Raw genomic sequence first — 17,876 nt, forward strand, 5'->3', positions numbered from 1 at the left:
TGGAGCTGGGAAAGCTTGTTTCGCAGCGCGGTCATCTCATTCTTGGTCGCCTCTGCCAACAGTGCATGCAGCTTCTCGACATCGGCGGCAGACCCGTCGTCTAGCGGCGCCGACAAAGGAGTCGGTTATCAGATCGTTCACCTTAGTTGAATCTACTGGTAGGACTTATCCATCGTCGTCCCGTGGACCCACCCACTCGCCGTCCCTACCGACAGCCCTCGGTCGCACCAGGGTGTCGTGCCCTTCAAGAGCGACGGCGGTGTGTCAAGCGGGCACATGCATAGCCGTCGGCGTCCACCACAAAACCGGGGGAAGATGAATGTCTTCTCGTGGTAGGGGGCTGGAGTTGGAGGGAGGGACCCAATCACTTTTTTTCTTCCTTTGAGTCATTCTGCAAAACCAAATTAGATTTGTATGCAATCGATATTTTCTTTGCCACGCCAGCATCTGCAAGCTTGCCTGGTCATTGAGTTCGGGGATTAATAGAACCAAAACAAGCGATATGTGCAATCTGCAAAAATTAGGCCCTACATGCGGTCTTACCGGCTAGTGATGACGCAAATGTGTTGGTTTTACGCTTTTTATTCGTGCTTTGCGAGTGCCACAACTGAATTCCAGTAGTGATGGCACTTCGAAACAACCAACGGCAATGAACCAACTTCCTGGGCATAAAATGGTCATTTTTTGACAAAAAGAATAATATATTTCCAAGGTTATATCAGTGCACCCAAGATTGAGTTTTTTTGCCTCTTGAGCTCTAAATTTGCTATAATAATAATAATAATAATAATAATAATAATAATAATAATAATAATAATAATAATAATAATAATAATAATAACAAATGCAGTTCGTTAGTTTTAGAAAATCTCAAAGATCACAATATAAAAAAAATCATGTACTCCCTTTGATCCATATTAATTTTCGCTGGTTTAGTACAACTTTGTAAAGTTGTACTAATTAATATGGATCCAAGGGAGTACTTTTATAATAAATGCTGCATGTGCTAAAAATCCATGTTGTGCAGGAATGCAGATTTTGTGAGCTTATGCGCTCGGGCCTCACTATCCTAGCACTCCAATGTTGTTTTGAGATCTGTGCTACACAACTACCTTATTACATGGAATTTTTTCTTTTTTGTTCCTCTCATATAAAACATGTCTTGAACTTCAAACTTTGCAGTACAACATAACTTTGTAACTAGAATGTGAGATAAAACTTTCAGATTTTTTTGTCCGACATAAATATGAAAAATAAGATTTTTTAATCAAACAAATCTCATTTTGTATATTTATGTTGGACCAAAAAATCTATAAGTTTTATCCCACATTCTACATAGAAAGCTTTGTTGTGCTGCAAAGTTGAAGTACAAATACATGTTCTATATGAGAGAAAAAAAAAGAGAAAATTATTTGCACGAATCGCGATGCAGGAATGAGTGGTTGGATAAGGAGTACCCGGGTGCATAGGCTCTAAAACATGTTTTCGTGTTGTGCAGCTTAAGTGAAATATGTATCTCATCAGGAAACTTGGCAACCGATATAGTTCACATCCATATTTTTTGCAGAATATTTTCATGCTTTAAATCAAATTTTAATCTTTTTCAAAATTTGGGTTCCATGGAGCCAAAATTAATTCCCATATGCATAGCATCTATAATAATATACGTATAGACTGCCAAGACATCATAAATGCACAACAAATTGCTTAAAGAAAAGAAAATTCAAAACATAGAAATGTCCTGCCATAGCGATCAACAGTCCTTGCAACAACGATCATTGGCACCAACCATTGCTTGACAACACAAAAACTACAAGAAAGATTCCTCAAAAGCAAGGTCTCTCGAGAAATAATGACGTGCAAACACCACCGTCGCTGCATCCAACAACCAAAGGTCGAAACATGGATATTTTCATTGCAAAATTGATATTTCATTGCCACATCGGCATCTGCAAGCGGACCTGGTCTTTCAAGTTCGGGGTTTAACAGAGCCAAAACGAGTGATCAGTACAATCTGGGAAAAAAAATTAGGACCTACATGTGGTGCTTTCTACAAAATCCCTATAAAAACGCCTTTCTTGCTAGTGATGGCGCAAATGTGGTGGTTTTATGCTTTTACTCGCGCTTTGCTAGTGCCACGAGCGGCAATGAATCGACTTGCAAGGCATTATTAATGTTCATTTTTTCGAGGAAAACAAAAATATATTTCCAAGGTTATATTAGTACACCCTGGAGTGAGTTTTTTTTTGCCTCCTGAGCTCGAAGTTTTGTACAAGATTAATGATAAAAATGTACTTTATAAGTTAAAAAATTCTGAAGCTCATAACATATAATAAAAGTTCATGTATTTTATAGTGAATAGTGCATGTGCTAAAAATACATGTCTTGCAACGCTGTTGAATATGTATTTCAACATGAAACTTGGCAACCATGTAGTGCACATTCATATTTTTTTGCAGAATGTTCTCAAGATTTAAAATTGTTTTTAATCATTTTCAAAATTTGAGTTCCGTTGAGCCGGAGAGCCAAAATTAATTTCCATACGCCCAACATTCATAATAATATAATAATGCCAAAAGGCTGCCAAGACATCATAAATACACTACAAATTATTAAAAAGAAAAGAAAATTCATGACGTAGAAATGTCACGCCATAGCGATCGACAGTGGTTGCAACAACGATCAATGGCACAAACCGTCCCTTGACAACACAAAGATTGCGAGAAAGGTTCTTCAAAACCAATGTCTCTAGAGAAAGAATGACGTGCAAACACCACCATCGCTGCATCCAACAACCAAAGGTCAAATCATGGTTTTTTATTCCCAACCCAAGTGCGAACAACTCAAAACAATGCATGCATGCCTTCAACAAGATAGCATCGTGCAAACCCCACAATTGCTAGGTACAACAAATTAACATTAAACATACGGTTCTCACCTGGAGCAAGAAATCAGATACTACTAGAGTAGCGCCATCAAGCCAACTTGTCGTCTCCGCTTGCTGACCTGGCACGACAGTACTCCTGGCCTTGACCAGGACGACACTTGGTCGCGTGCAAGTATATGTCCAGCTCGATTGCAATGCCAGACAGCGAGAGAAAGGAGAAGTAGAGAGCAAGGTTTGATACGATAGGATGGGGGGGCAAAGTGATCCAGCATCCCATTCTTTGGTGCATGGGGAGAGAGGAGTATCCCATTCTTTGTTGCGTGGAGAGGGACATAGAGTACTTAGCAATGGATATATTTAGCAAGCATGTGTAAAGCAACGTGTGCCTTTGAACGATTCGTGTCCCAAAGAAGACTCCCTACGGGCACTCCATCGCCATGATTCCCGGAGCCGACATCACTATATAATGTATAGATATACAAAATACAGTAGTATATATCTACTGGGAAGTGGTATACACAGTGTGTTCCCCACCCGGAATCGTGGCGATGGAGCCGACAGAGGACATTGAGTTCCTCTGGAAGTGGCGCAAGTACCTGCTGCTGCTCGCCACGCTGGTCGCCAGCGTCACCTACGGCGCCGGCCTCAACCCGCCCGGCGGCGTGTGGTCCAAGGACCACGATGGAGGCAACACCCCACAGCAGCGCCCCGGCGCCGTCAACCCGCCGGCGCCCCCGTCCCTTGCGGTGTCCCCGGCGCCGGCGGTCTACCCATTCCGCGTCGGCGATCCCGTGCTGGTGTCCACCTACTCGGCCCGGTACACCGCCTTCTTCTACTGCAACGCCACAGCCTTCGTGGCGTCGCTGGTCATCATCATGTTCCTGCTGGATCGGCGCCTCAGCGGCAACCGCGTCGGCCTCACCGTGCTCCGCTCCGCCATGCTGCTTGACCTGCTGGCTCTCATGGCCGCCTTCGCTGCCGGGAGCTGCCGCAGCGTGCCTGGGTCCATCTATGTCTCCTTGCTCTTCGCCGTCGTCTTCGTCTACGTCGCCATCCACCTCCGCGTGGCCTCGAGGACGGAAGCGCCGGCCGCGGACGCGGAGGAGAAGAGGCGCCTCAAGGAGCAGCGCAAGTTCCTGCTGCTGCTGGCCACCTTCGCGACGCCGCTGGCGTACGGCGCGGGGCTGGCGCCGCCGGGAGGCTTCTGGAGCGAGACCCAGGATATGCACCGCGCCGGCGCTCCGCTGCTGCACGACGGGCCCTACAAGATCCGCTACCACATATTCTTCTACGCCAATGCCAACTCCTTCGTGGCCTCCCTCGCCATCATCATGCTGCTCATGAGCAGGACGCTAAGCGACCGTCTCGTCCGGTCCAAAGCTTTGCTTGTGTGCGTCCTGGGGGAACTGCTTGGCCTCATGATCGCTTATGCCGCCGGGAGCTGCAGGTGGATCCCCACCACCGTGTACATCGTCTCCCTCGTCGGCGCCGTGGTCATCTACATTGTGTTGGTGTCAGCGTTCGGCCTCGACGCGATCGAAGAATGGCGTAAGACACTCGTTGCCTGTGTTGGCCTTGGGCCAAAAGGTGATGGGCAAGAAGTTGCAGCGAGGACAATCAACATCGGTGCTGGGCAAGAAGTTGCAGCGAGGACAATCAACATCGAAGAAAAGCTGGAGCAGACGCGGTCGCTTGTGCTGCTGCTGGCCACGCTGGCGGCGACGGTGACGTACCAGGCAGGGCTGAGCCCGCCGGGCGGCGTCTGGCCCGAAGGGCATCAGAATCGCATCGCGGGGAACCCGGTTCTCCACGACATGCACCTCAAGAGGTACATGGCCTTCTACCACTGCAACACGGCGGCGTTCGTGGCGTCCGTGGTTGTTATCATCATCGTCCAGAGCAAGGTGCTGAGCACCGTCTGGGGTGCCATGCTCCTCAAGACTGCCATGATACTGGACCTGTTCGGCCTCATGGGCGCCTATGTCGCCGGGAGCTGCCGGGATCCCACCACCACCATCTTCGTCGCCGCGCTGGCCGTCGCCGTCTTCCTCTACACCATGGCCAAGGTCGTGGGCAAGCAGAGCTGGCTGGCACGGTGGGTGCAACGCATGCTTGTAGCGTTGCTCCCCCCTGAGTTGCCCCGGAAAGGAGGAGGAGACGCACCTCAAGTTATCAACCTCCCCGACGAGCCGTCCCAGCAAGGAGGAGAAGCACCTCAAGAAGCTTTCCATGTCATCCACAATCCTGACGAGTCGTCCCGGCAAGGAGAAGAAGCGGCGCATGTTCCTGCTGCTGCTGTTGTGCACCTTGGTGGCGAGTCGTTCCGGCAAAGAGGAGAAGAAGCAACTCAAGGAGTTCCTCCGCTTGGATCTGAGCGTATTCTTGAAGAAAAAAAGCTCGAGAGGAAGCGCAAGTTCTTGCTGCAACTCGCCATCCTCGCCGCCACCGTCACGTACCAGACAGGGCTGAACCCGCCGGGCGGATTCTGGACGGAGAGCAATGGGGATAAGTTAGTCACCGCCGGCGACCCAATCCTCCTCGACTACTACGGGGTCAGATACCAGGTGTTCTTCTACTGCAACGCGGCGGGGTTCATGGCGTCCGTCACCGTCATTCTCCTCCTGGTGAACCAGACGTTGTCCAAGCCGGGCATCCGGACCAAGGCGCTCTACGTATGCGTCATGGTCGGGCTACTGGGCCTCATGGGCGCCTACGCCGCAGGCAGCTGCCGGAAGCTGCGCACCTCCATCTATGTCTTTGCACTCGTGGCGGCCGTCGTGGCCTTCCTCATCCTGGAGATCCTACTTCATTGGCTCGGCCGCAGGGGTTGGTCCAAGTGCCTCCCTAAGTGCCTAACGAGGCTGTTTGAGACATTGTCGACTGGGCCGGGCGGTGGCAGCAAGAACAAGAGCGATCAGGAGGTGATCACCACCGTGGATAAACTAGAGAGCGAGGACTATGAGAAGCGTAAGTACCTGATGGTGCTCGGCATCCTGGCGGCGAGCGTGACGTACCAGGCTGGTCTCGCGCCTCCCGGCGGCACGTGGGGCGACGACGATACCGCTTCGTCGTCGCCCTTGCCGTCCCCATCGGCACACCCACCCACCGTCGCTGGCAACCCAATCCTGCTTGACTTCAATGCTGCACGGTACCAGGCCTTCTTCTACTGCAACGCAACGTCGTTCGTGGCCTCGGTCGTCGTCATCTTGATGCTGCTGCAACGCACCACGAAGAAGCAGCAGCCCGGCGCGCCACTGCGGGCATTGCAGACCGCTGTGGTCCTGGACCTGCTCGGCCTGCTGGGCGCGTACGCCGCTGGCAGCTGCAGGGACTGGGAGACGTCATCGTACGTCATCGCGCTCGTCGCTGCAGTGGTCGTCTTCACCTTGATCTACGTGTTGTTGTCATTCAACGTCGTGCGGGCAAAGGCCGAGGAGCTCACGGTGTGGAAATACTTTTCACAAAAGGGGTTGAACTACTCGGGAGCACGCAATGATCATGATCAGCCAGCCGGAAATGGTGTGTAATTAATTAATTATTTCTTCTTATTCCATAAAAAACTAGTTAATTATTCTTGTTTACATTACCTTGATTTGAAGTTTTTTTAGATTAGTACCTTGAATTAATTGCATTTTCTTGTTTCCGAGTATTCCCTTGATTTGCAGTGCTGCTGATCGGACAACTTATGTAAGATTTTTTATTTCAAGAGGGTGTTTGTTTCCAGGGACTTATTGGTCTAGGGACTTAAATAAGTCCCTATAAGTCCCGAGGGACTTATAGGGACTTAAAGTGAGCATTTGAGACTTATGAAATAAGACTCTCAAGGAGGGACTTATAGGGACTTATAGTTGTAACATGGTCTTATAGAGACTTATAAGTTCCGGGAACCAAACATGTAGAGACTTTTTAGGGACTTGGGACTTATAAGTTGGGACTAAAAAAAGTCCTAGGACTTATGAACCAAACAGGGCCTAATTTTTGCTGGGAATCTTGTTTCTGGTTTTGATGTACACAATATATGAACTACGTGTATATTTTCATTCATGGAAAAACAAACTACCTATATACATTTGTACATTTTGATTAAGTTCAGTTCAGTTTTCAATTGTTTAGTTGGAGGGGATTCTGTTTCGATGCTTTTGTGTATCTCACGCAACCAACAAAAAACAAATTTCGAGGCACCTTGGTCGGATGGTTTTCTGGCAGAGTTTTACCGGGTATTCTGGTAGCAGAGTTACCGGATTTTGGATTGCACGAAACAGATGATCGATTTGATAACATTTCAACGAATGAAAAGATAGTCAATTATCGTCAGGAAGTAGGTGATCTAAAAAAAATGAGATCCACAAAAACTAGCACCCAGAGCATATATGTTTATAGAAGGAGCCCACCCAGGTGAGACGCCAGAAACCCTTTCCCGGCGGGAATCAAACCCTTGGGCTCCCACTGCGACCCTTGCCACTAGGCTACTGCCTAGTTCTCCGGAATAGGTGACCTTGATAAAAAAAAAACTAATATGCGCGCAGCACGTGCTGCAAGCCTCCAGCGCTCGCGCCGTCGGTCGTTGTCCCTGCCTGCACACTCCCTACTCGGCCCTCTAGATGCTCGAGTAGAACTATCAAACCGAAATCATCTGGTGTCGTCCTACTTGCTACTTGCTGACCTCGTAGACAATACGTCATGTGGGTCGCGTGCAACCGGCTCCGCTCGCTGCCGTGTGCCGTGCACCTCCAGCTCGATTGCATGCTGTCATGAGTGTGATGCCAATTAAAGTAGATGTTGGGTACAAGAGGGACCAATCAAAGCGAGCTTTTGTCTGAGTGAGCATCCCACTCTTTGCGCATGGGGAGGGATGCATATCATGGAGCATCCGTGCAGAGAGAATAATCAGCAACGGATATATTATCAGCTACCATGTGTAAGCAACGTGTGCCTTTGAATGATTCGTTCCCGAAAGTGCACTCCATGGCCATGATTGTTCGTCATGGACACGGCGGACGGACGTGACCGGATTACTATATAATACTCCTTCCGTTCTAAATTACTTGTTGTGGTTTTAGTTCAAATTTAGAATGAAGTGAGTCCGTGTATATATGCTGCTCCGATTGTGGGCAGTGCGGTATACTGTTTCCGGCCGGAAATCATTCATGGCGATGGAGCCGACAGAGAACATGGAGTTCCTCTGGAAGTGGCGCAAGTACCTGCTGCTGCTCGCCACGCTGGTCGCCAGCGTCACCTACGGCGCTGGTCTCAAGCGCGGACGCCGCGGAGGACAAGTACATCAAGGAGCGGCGCAAGTTCCTGGTGCTGCTCGCCATCTTCGCGACGCCGCTGGCGTATGCCGCTAGGCTAACGCCGCCGGGTGGCTTCTGAAGCGAGAATGGGAACGAGCACCGCGCCGGCGCCCCGCTGCTGCACGCCTGCACCACGCATTCTTCTACGCCACCGCCAACTCCTTCGTCGCCTCCCTCGCCATCATCATGCTCCTCATGAGCCGGCGCCCCGCTGCTGCACGCCTGCACCGCGCCGGCGCCCCGCTGCTGCTCGTCCCCCCCTGGCTCCGCCCCTGGCCTCATGGCAGCTGCAGGTGGCTCACCACCACAGTGTACATCGTCTACCTCGTCGGCGTGGTGTTCCTTTACATCCTGCTGCAGGTGGTCATCGCAGGCTACACAATGGGCACATTCAAGCAATGGCGACAAACCATCTGCCACTCTCTCTCAGTCTCTCTCTCTCCACCCCCAGCTTTGTTTCAGTCTATATGCTATATTTGTAAGATCTTACATGAAAATTCATTCAAAAAATTATTTTTAATTTTTTTACATGTTATTTCACGTGAGTGAGATTTGATCAAGTCTCAGTCAACTGAGATGTAACCACACCCTTATTAATTAGGTGAGCTAATTGATGTCCCTTGGATATACAGGGAAGAAAGGAAGCCGGCGAGTCCAGCACACACGCAGCCGGGCAATGCTAATGTCCTACGTGAAGATGTTGCGAGTAGAATCAGCAAGGACAATGGGCATGAAGGCAAGGTGGAGGAGTCGCGGTCGCTTGTGCTACTGCTGGCCACGCTGGCGGCGACGGTGACCTACCAGGCGGGGCTGAGCCCGCCCGGTGGAGTCTGGCCGGAAGGGCATCCGCCTCGCACGACAGGCGACCCGGTTCTTCACAGCATGCACCGCGCGCAAGAGGTAAATTGCATTCTACCACTGCAAACACGGCGGCGTTTGTGGCGTCGGTGGTTGCCATCATCATCGTCCGGAGCACGCAACTGAGTGCGGTCGGGCGTGCCGTGCTAAAGACTGCCATGATACTGGATCTTTTTTTTTTTGAAAAAGGAAATATATTAATATCAAGTAAATATCAATTACACCCAGGCTCTGCATGAATAGGATGCATAAGAGATCTAGAATCCACACAGCCAAAAAGAAAATAAAAAGAGAGAGAAAAGAAAAAGAAAAAATGACCCTGTCACGGTGATCAATCACATGCAGTAGTAGCACTCTAACCACCACAAAAGACAACATCTGGACTACAAAGAAGGTTCTCCAAAAGCAATGCCTCCAAGAAGGAAACAATGCACAAGCGTTGTCGTTTTTTTTGGAAGTGCACAAGCGTTGTCGTTGCTCGATCAAAGATCATAGGTTTTCACTCTGGAGAAAGACCGTATTGTAAAAACAATGCTTTCAACAAGGCCACTGTCAGGCACAACCAATAAAGGTCAGACCTTGGGTTCTCATCCTGAAAATCACGACTTAGTACTTCAAGAAGCACCACTACCCAAAAAGTCCACCGATGTTGTCGCCCCCATTTGCTGCGGCAACTACTACAAGTCACATACCATCGGACTCATAGGAACTCATGCCTGGTCTGGACGGGAACACATCCCACAAGTTAAGACTGAACAACTGCATGTGAAGCAAAGTCTTCATCACCTCCAAGACCCGCCATCGCCGCTTGCAGGTTGTCCAATCACGCCGTGGCATTCTCCGCATGTGTTGAACCCTTGAAAATCTTGGTACAGACATGTCCCAAGTTGTTAACAAAAGCAGAGCTTCGCGATACCCGACGAAGCTGGTTATAGTGATATTGCGGATGCACATGACCGGTACATATCCAAACAAGATGTCCAAAGAGCGCCTTGTACGCCAGTCCTTGGTTTCCTTGGAAGGAGAAGTCCGGAACTCGCCGGTGGCTAGATCAAAGATGACTCATCATGGGTAGAACGGTGGCTTCACGTGAAGACCACTATGGCCAAGCAGATCAACTCCGAGCCGACCCCCAATCGTGCCGTCGTATAGTCATGGTCTGCGCCATTGACGGTAACCTAGACCCGCAACCCACACTGCAGCACGAAGGAGGATCGGAGCCCGCGAGTGGCCTGCACCAAGGTCAAACCAAGACTCGCCTAGCTCGACCGTATCCCCTATGGGCTTTGAGCACAAACAACAGGATGTGCCTCTGAGGGATTGTAGAGGATGCATCTCTGATGGACCGCAACAAGCTGGGGAGGAGCAGCTAAGGCCGTGCAGCCGCACAAGACCGGCAGAGGGGGCTCAACAATCGGAGAAGATGACCCCATGATGCATCAGATCGGATCTAGGGGATGGGGGAGTTGATGGATAGAATTGCTCTCTGTATTGATTCCATCCACTCCAGTTACAACTTATACAAGAGGGAGCCATTACAACAAGCCCTATACAAGTGGCACGCAGGCCAGGGCGTGGCTCAGATCCTACATACATGGAATACAGCTACATGCATTACATCACACGTTAACACCCCCCCCCTCATCCGGAACTCCATTTGGATGGACGTTGAGGCTGTCGCGGAACTCATGAAAAACATGTGATGGAAGGCCCTTGGTGAACAGATCAGCAAACTGGGAGCTCGATGGGACATGCAAGACACGAGCTTCACCGAGGGCCACGCGATCCCGGACAAAGTGCAGATCAATCTCGATCTTCTTTGTGCGTTGATGCTGGACAGGGTTGGAGGCAATGTAGGAGGCATTGATGTTCTCACAATAGACAATGGTGGCATGAGAAGGTGGGCGACGAAGCTCATGCAATAACTGTGCAACCAACAAGACTCAACAACACAGTTAGTGACACCATGGTATTCGGCCTTTGCACTAGACCGGGACACGGTGGCTTGAAGCTTGGAAGACCAGGACAGCAGGTTGCGGCCAAGAAAGATGCAGAAGCCGAATGTGGATTTGCGGGTGCCCGACACCCTGCCCAGTCCACGTCCGTATATGCCACAAGATCATGGGTGATGGACTTGTAGAGCTGCAGGCCGTAGTGTGTGGTGCCTCACAAGTAACGAAGAATGCGTTTGATGAGTTGCATGTGGGAGTCGCGAGGGGCATGCATGAAGAGGCACACTTGTTGGACAGCATAGGACAAATCCGGGCGAGTGAGCGTGAGATATTGAAGAGCTCTAGCGAGGCTACGGTAAGTGGTAGGATTGTCCAAAAGATGGCCATCATGAGCGGAAAGATTGGAGTGTGTGTCAATGGGAGTAGAGACGGGCTTGCAGTTGAGCAACTTGGCACGGTCAAGGATCTCGAGGGCATATAGCTGTTGGCTTAAGAACAATCCAGGAGCGTTGGGTGTGACATTGATGCCTAGAAAGTGGTGAAGATCACCAAGATCGGCCATGGAGAATTCTTGTTTGAGGGAGTGGATGAGGTGGTGGAGGGTTTGTGGAGTGCTTGCGGTGAGAAGGATGTCGTCCACATAGACGAGTAGGTAGACAATGGAGGCACCGTGCTGGAGGATGAAGAGGGAGGAGTCGCTCTTGGAGGCATGAAACCTGAGGGAGAGCAAGAAGGAGCGAAAGCGATAGAACCAGGTGCGGGGAGCTTGGTTGAGCCCATATAGAGACTTGCGAAGGAGACACACGTGATCCGGCAGAGAGGAGTCCACAGACCCAGCTGGTTGAGCACAATACATGGTCTCCTTTAGATCGCCATGAAGAAAGGCGTTCTTGACGTCGAGTTGATGGATGGGCCAGTTGCTGGAGGTGACAAGGCTGAGCACAACTCGAATGGTGGCCGGTTAACAACCGGACTAAACGCCTCATCACAGTCGACGCCCTCCTTCTGAGTGAAGCAGCGAACCACCCATCGTGCTTTGTATCTCGCCAAAGTGCCGTCGGTGTTGAACTTGTGGCAGAATATCCACTTGCCTGTGACCACATTGACACCTCCAGGCTTGGGAACCAAAGACCAAGTCGAATTTTTGATTAAAGCATCATATTCATCACACATTGCATGTTGCCAATTGGGGTCTTTGAGTGCGGAGTGGTAGGTTGGTGGAATTGGATAGATGGCAGAGGTGGTGGTGGTAAATAGGCGTTTGGGTTGGCAAAAACCGGACTTGGCATGAGTGAGCATTTTGTGTGAATTATGTGGTGATTTAATTGGCTTGGCTCTAGCTGGTAGACGTGGTTGAATGGGAGTGGCTGGCATGAAAACGGAGGAAGATGGCGTGGGGTCAGAAGCAGGGTTGGGCGACGCAAGATCCAAGGAGGATCCGTGGGCAGAGGCGGAAGGTGCGGGATCCGCGGGAACGGATGTGGTGGGCGCGCGATCCGAGGGAGCAGGCAGGGTGGATTGGGCAGGCATTGAACCAGAGGAAGCGCGTGGGGTGGAGGGTAGTGGGCTGCCAGATGCTATGGGGCCGAGCGAGGGAGTGGGCGAGCGACTCGTGGAGGGGTGGGTGGGGCTGGTGGACAGGTGGCGAGGTGGTATAGGCGTGCATGGGGGCGTCACATCAGGGGGATCCGGCGGGCCCCGGTACGAGGTAGGTGGCGCCTTGGATACGGATTCGGCCGAGTCAGAGAGGAGAAAGCGGGCGGGATGCGGTGTGGGTGGGTTTGGTGTGGCCGGGGGTGTGCCTGGTGCGTATGGAAAAACGCGTTCATAAAAGACAACGTGACGTGAGATAATGACTCGTCCTGTGGTATGGTCGTAGCACCGATACCCTTTGTGTTCAAGAAGATAGCCTAGGAATACACAACGTGTGGAGCGCGGGGAGAGTTTGTGGGTGGAGGTGGCAATGAGGTTGGGAAAGCAAAGGCAACCGAACACGAGGAGATGATCGTAGGTGGGGTGATCGCCATGAAGCATGTAGTACGGAGTGTGGCCATGGATGGCACGAGAAAGACGTCTATTGAGGAGATAGTTGGCGGTATGGAGTGCTTCGACCAAAAATGGAGGGGTGAGGTTTGCTTGGAGGAGAAGTGTTCGGACGATATCATTTGTGGTGTGGAGTAGACGTTCAGCCTTGCTGTTTTGGGACGATGTGTGAGGTCATGAGAACCGGTAAGTGATGCCGTTGATGGAGAAGAAGGAACACAAGTTAGAGTTAATAAACCCGCCTCCATTGTCACATTGCAAAGTCTTGATGATTACATGATATTGGGTGCGTACAAAAGAGAAAAAGCGAAGAAGAGTGGAGGAGGTGTCCGACTTGTTGCGTAGTGGAAATGACCAAGAAAATGTGTGTAATCATCAAGTATGACTAAGTAATATTGATAACCAGAGAAGCTTACAACGGGACTTGTCCATAAATCACAATGAATGAGCTCAAAAGGAGCGTAGGTGCGACTGCTAGAGGAAGGGAAAGGGAGACGCGGCTGGCGTCCTAGTTGGCACGCGGTACATGGCATGTGCGCTTGGTTATTACAAGAGGGAAGGAAGTCGTGAGTAGCTAAGGAGGACATGGCTTGAGGACTTGGGTGGCCGAGCCGACGATGCCAAATGTTGGCGTTGGAGACGGTAGCGGAGAGAGCGGTGCACCAAGTCTTGTTATTCCCGAATAATGGATAGAGATCGCAAGAGCTAGCGGAGATCATTAGTACCCTCCTGGTTCGAAGATCCTTCACAAGAAAGCCAAAAGGGTAAAATTCAATAGAGCACGAGTTGTCTTTAGTGAATTGATGGACAGAGATAAGACTCGTGACTACGTTAGGGGAGAAAGAACATCTCGTAGGTGAAATTTTTGTGGAGGGAGAGTGGTGGAACCGGTGGCATGAATAGGTAAGTATGTTCCATTGCCAACAACAATGCTAGAGAAAGGATGCTTTAAAGAAGAATTCGAGAAGGTGAGGTCACCAGGGTTGCCAGTGACGTGGGAGGCAGCGCCGCTGTCGAGGTACCACTCGGAGGGGGCGGAGCCACTGTTGGGGTAGCAGGAAGCGCTGTAGGCGGCCTGGAGCATGGCGAGGTGATCCCACGACGACGGCTGGGGTGGAGGAGGCGCGTGGAAGCCAGAGAGTTGCATAGGGTATGCATGGGCATGCGAGCCGGGCCGCGGACCGAGCACACCGACAGAGTTTGGGGGAACCCAGCCAGGGCGCGCGGTGGGCAGGGCCATGCCGCAGGGGGCGAAGAACCCCATGTAGGGGTTGTATGCCGCAGGTGGAAGGTTGCCGCGGCTGCCTTGGTCGCCAGGGCCACGTCCTCGACCACGGCCGCGCCCACGGCCGCCGCTGTCGCCATGGTCGCCGTCCTGGCGGGTGCCAGATCCGCGACCCGGTGGGAGGCCAGGCCCGCGATCATTGCCGTGATCAACACGGTCACCCTGGCGAGTGTTGGAGGAGCCGCCGGAGGTGGAGGGCCCGCCGCTACCGGTGATGGCGAGGATGGGGACGGGCTCGTCGGCCACGCGCTGAGCGAGGTTCTCCTCGGCGAGCTTCAGGCACGAGAAGACCGTTTCGAACGGCGGAAGAGGAACAGTGTCCCCCAGGACGACGCGGATGGTGTCGAGCTGTTTGTCGATGCCGTGGAGGAATTGGGTGGTGAGATCCACCTCGGTGACGGCGTGGTCGATGTCGGCGAGGCCAGTGGTGAGAAGTTTCATGCAGCGAGCATATTCGGCAATGGAGAGATCACCTTGTTTGAGGTTGCGGTATTGGCGATTCAGCATCATGTACTGAGCCGCGCGATTCACTAGGAAGTAGTCGTGGTTGCGATGCCATAGATCGTAGGTGGTGGTGGCGCCGCCGACGTGATCGATGAGGTTGTCCGCAAGGGTGGATTAGATCCACAGAACGAGGTGGGCGTCGAGCTCGCGCTGGAGGTCAGTGGCGTTGGAGGGGAGAGGGTGTTCGATGAATTGGGCGACACCGTAGCGGATCGGAACGAGCAGGAAGAACGACTTCCACTTGTGGTAGTTGTGTTCATCGGGGTTGAAAAGAAACCTGATATGGTTTTGGATGCTATCACAGAAAATGGGGTGCTGGGAAGGGGTGGCGGCGAAGGACAGCGGGGGCACCGGAGAGGAGAGAGAGGGGCAAACTAAGATCCGGTGGAGGGGGAAGAGCCGCTGTGGGACGTGGGTGAGGTGCCGAAGATGAAGGGGGAAGGGGTGCTGGCGGCGACAGTAGTGCTGGCACCGATGGACGACAAGGAGAAGACGCTCGGCGAGGTGGCCGAGCTGGTGGCCGGAGCGGTGGAGTTCTCGGCCATGGGGGTCTGGAGTCTGCTACCAAGTTGAATGATAGAATTGCTCTCTGTATTGATTCCATCCACTCCAGTTACAACTTATACAAGAGGGAGCCGTTACAACAAGCCCTATACAAGTGGCACACAGGCCAGGGCAGGCTCAGATCCTACATACATGGAATACAGGTACATCCATTACATCACACGTTAACAGGGGGAGGGGAGGGGGGTTGTGGGGCGCCGCGGCGCAGGACGAAGCCGCCCCGCCGCCGCCATCCCAGGGCGCAACGCGGCTTTGCCGGCGGCCCTCCGACGATGGCGATGCGTATGGGGGCAGCGGGGAGGTGAAATTGGAGCGGCGGCGAGGGTTTCCCCTTTGGCGCCAGTCACGTGCGACACGGGGGACATGGAGGAGATGGGTGGGATGATACTAGACCTGTTTGGTCTCATAGGCGGCTATGTCACTGGGAGCTGCCGGGACAACACCAACACCATTTACGTCTCCGCCCTTGCCATTTTCGTCTTTGTCTACACCATCGCCAAGGTCATGGCGTACACAGCCCAGGGCAATGAGAGCTGGACTACGCAGAGGGCACGAAGCATGCGCGATAAATTTGCACGATTGGTCCACCTCATGTATGACGTGTCGTCCCAGCAACGGCATGGAGGAGAAGCTCAAGGATGGGAGCAAGTTCCTGCTGATGTTGTTGGACACCTTCATGGTGAGTCCTCCCGGAAGGGAGGAGAAGAACCACAACCACATCAAGGAGTGGGGAAAGTTCGTGGTGCTTCCATCAGAATCGTGGCGAAAGCATGGAGAGTTGTCCATCAGGATGGGTGCAAAGCATGTGCGATAAGCTAGCATGGTTTCTCCGCCTCACCTGCGACAAGTCGCTCCGGCAAGGAAGAGAAGAATCACCTGAAAGAGTGGTGCATGCTCATGGTCCATCTGGCATCCTTCCCTACGACCAGAACTAGCCCCCCTCTGAGTCCGAGAGAAAGCAGATTCTTGAAGAAAATCTCAAGAAAAAAACCTTGAGAGGAAGCGTAATTTCTTATTGCAGCTCGCCATCCTTGCTGCCACTATCACATACCAGAACGGGCTTAACCCGCCGGGCGGGTTCTAGGCCCAGAACAACGGGGACAAGTTTGTCATAGCCGGTGACCCAATCCTCCTCGACCACTATGGGGTCAGGTACCAGGTGTTCTTCTACTGCAATGCTACATGGTTCATGACATCCGACGCAGTCATTGTACTCCTGAAGAACGAGACGCTGTCAAAGCCAGGCATTCGGAGCAAAGCGCTCCACGTCTGTATCATGATCGGGTTATTGGGCCTCATGGTTGCCTACACTGCATGTAGCTGCTGGCTGCTACACACTTCCATCTATGTCTTCGCGCTCGTGGCAGCCATTGCGGCCTTCCTGGTCGTGGAGATCCCGTTCTACATGTACGCAAAACTCCGCAATTTGTGTGAGTAGCCATGAGTTCCGCAGTGGCTGCAGAGGCTGCTCAAGTCGCTGTTGTCGGCGCCGATGAGGTTGGCCAGCGCGGAAGAAGTCTCCATCTCCACCTCCGCCTCCAGGCGCCTGCAGCAGTAATGCCGCCGAAAGAAGTATGCGAATCGCAAGTCCCTGATGTTGCTTGGCATAATCGCAGCTAGTGTGACGTACTAGGCGGGTCTGGCACCTCCTGGGGACATGTGGGGTGACGATGATGCAGTATCACCATCATCGTCGCCCTCCCCGTTGATGCCGCCATCACCGTGGGGTGCATACCTCCCTCATGCCGGCAACCCAATCATGCCCAGCACCAACCCAGAAGGGTACCATGCCTTCTACTACTGTCGCGATGGGCGATGCAGACAACCGTGGTGATGGACATGTTCGGCCTGCTGGCTGCCTACGAGGCCGGCAGCTGCAGGTACTGGGAGATGTCCACGTACTGTTGGGGAATGCAACAATAATTCAAAATTTTACTACGTATCACCAAGATCAATCTAGGAGATGCGAGCAACGAGAGAGAGGGAGTGCATCTTCATACCCTTGAAGATCGCTAAGCGGAAGCGTTACAAGAACGCGGTTGATGGAGTCGTACTCGCGGCAATTCAAATCGCGGAAGATCCGATCTAGCGCCGAAAGGACGGCGCCTCCGCGTTCAACACACGTACAGCCCGGGGATGTCCCCTCCTTCTTGATCCAGCAAGGAGAGAGGAGAAGTTGAGGGAGGACTCCGGCAGCACGACGGTGTGGTGGTGGAGCTTGTGGTATTCCTGCAGGGCTTCGCCAAGATCTACGGAGGAGAAGGAAGAGTTGGAGGAGGGAGGGGCTGCGCCAGGGAAGGGGTGCGGCTGCCCTCTCTCTCCCTCACTATATATATAGGGTGGGTCTAGTCTAATAACACCCTTAAGAGTCTTATTCTAATAACACCTGCTTATTCTGATAACACCCACCGACCCGAACACCCCGCACCGCCGGAACCCCGCCGAACTGCAAAAACGAAAAAACCACCCCAGCCGGCCACCCCCACGCA

General features: G+C 52.1%; 1 protein-coding gene and 2 pseudogenes across 1 annotated transcript; all 3 read left to right on the top strand.

Annotated features, from left to right (window-relative positions):
* The first annotated feature begins 3,323 nt into the window (after positions 1-3,323).
* On the top strand, positions 3,324-6,594 carry LOC125507648 (uncharacterized). Its single transcript, XM_087522358.1, has one exon. It carries the CDS (start codon positions 3,436-3,438, stop codon positions 6,412-6,414), a length of 2,979 nt encoding a protein of 992 aa, XP_087378484.1. The 5' UTR covers positions 3,324-3,435; the 3' UTR covers positions 6,415-6,594.
* Positions 6,595-7,567: 973 nt separating this feature from the next.
* On the top strand, positions 7,568-9,805 carry LOC147974104 (uncharacterized; annotated as a pseudogene).
* On the top strand, positions 8,779-17,310 carry LOC147974105 (uncharacterized; annotated as a pseudogene).
* The last annotated feature ends 566 nt before the right edge of the window (positions 17,311-17,876 follow it).

Source organism: Triticum urartu, chromosome 5A (genome assembly GCF_056163025.1).
Source record: "Triticum urartu cultivar PI428250 chromosome 5A, HENAU_Tu73, whole genome shotgun sequence".
In the NCBI taxonomy this organism is placed as follows: Eukaryota; Viridiplantae; Streptophyta; class Magnoliopsida; order Poales; family Poaceae; genus Triticum; species Triticum urartu.

Bases quoted from the DNA above. Each gene is read 5' to 3' on its own strand.
- LOC125507648 (XM_087522358.1), top strand. From the start codon at position 3,436: ATGGAGCCGACAGAGGACATTGAGTTCCTCTGGAAGTGGCGCAAGTAC.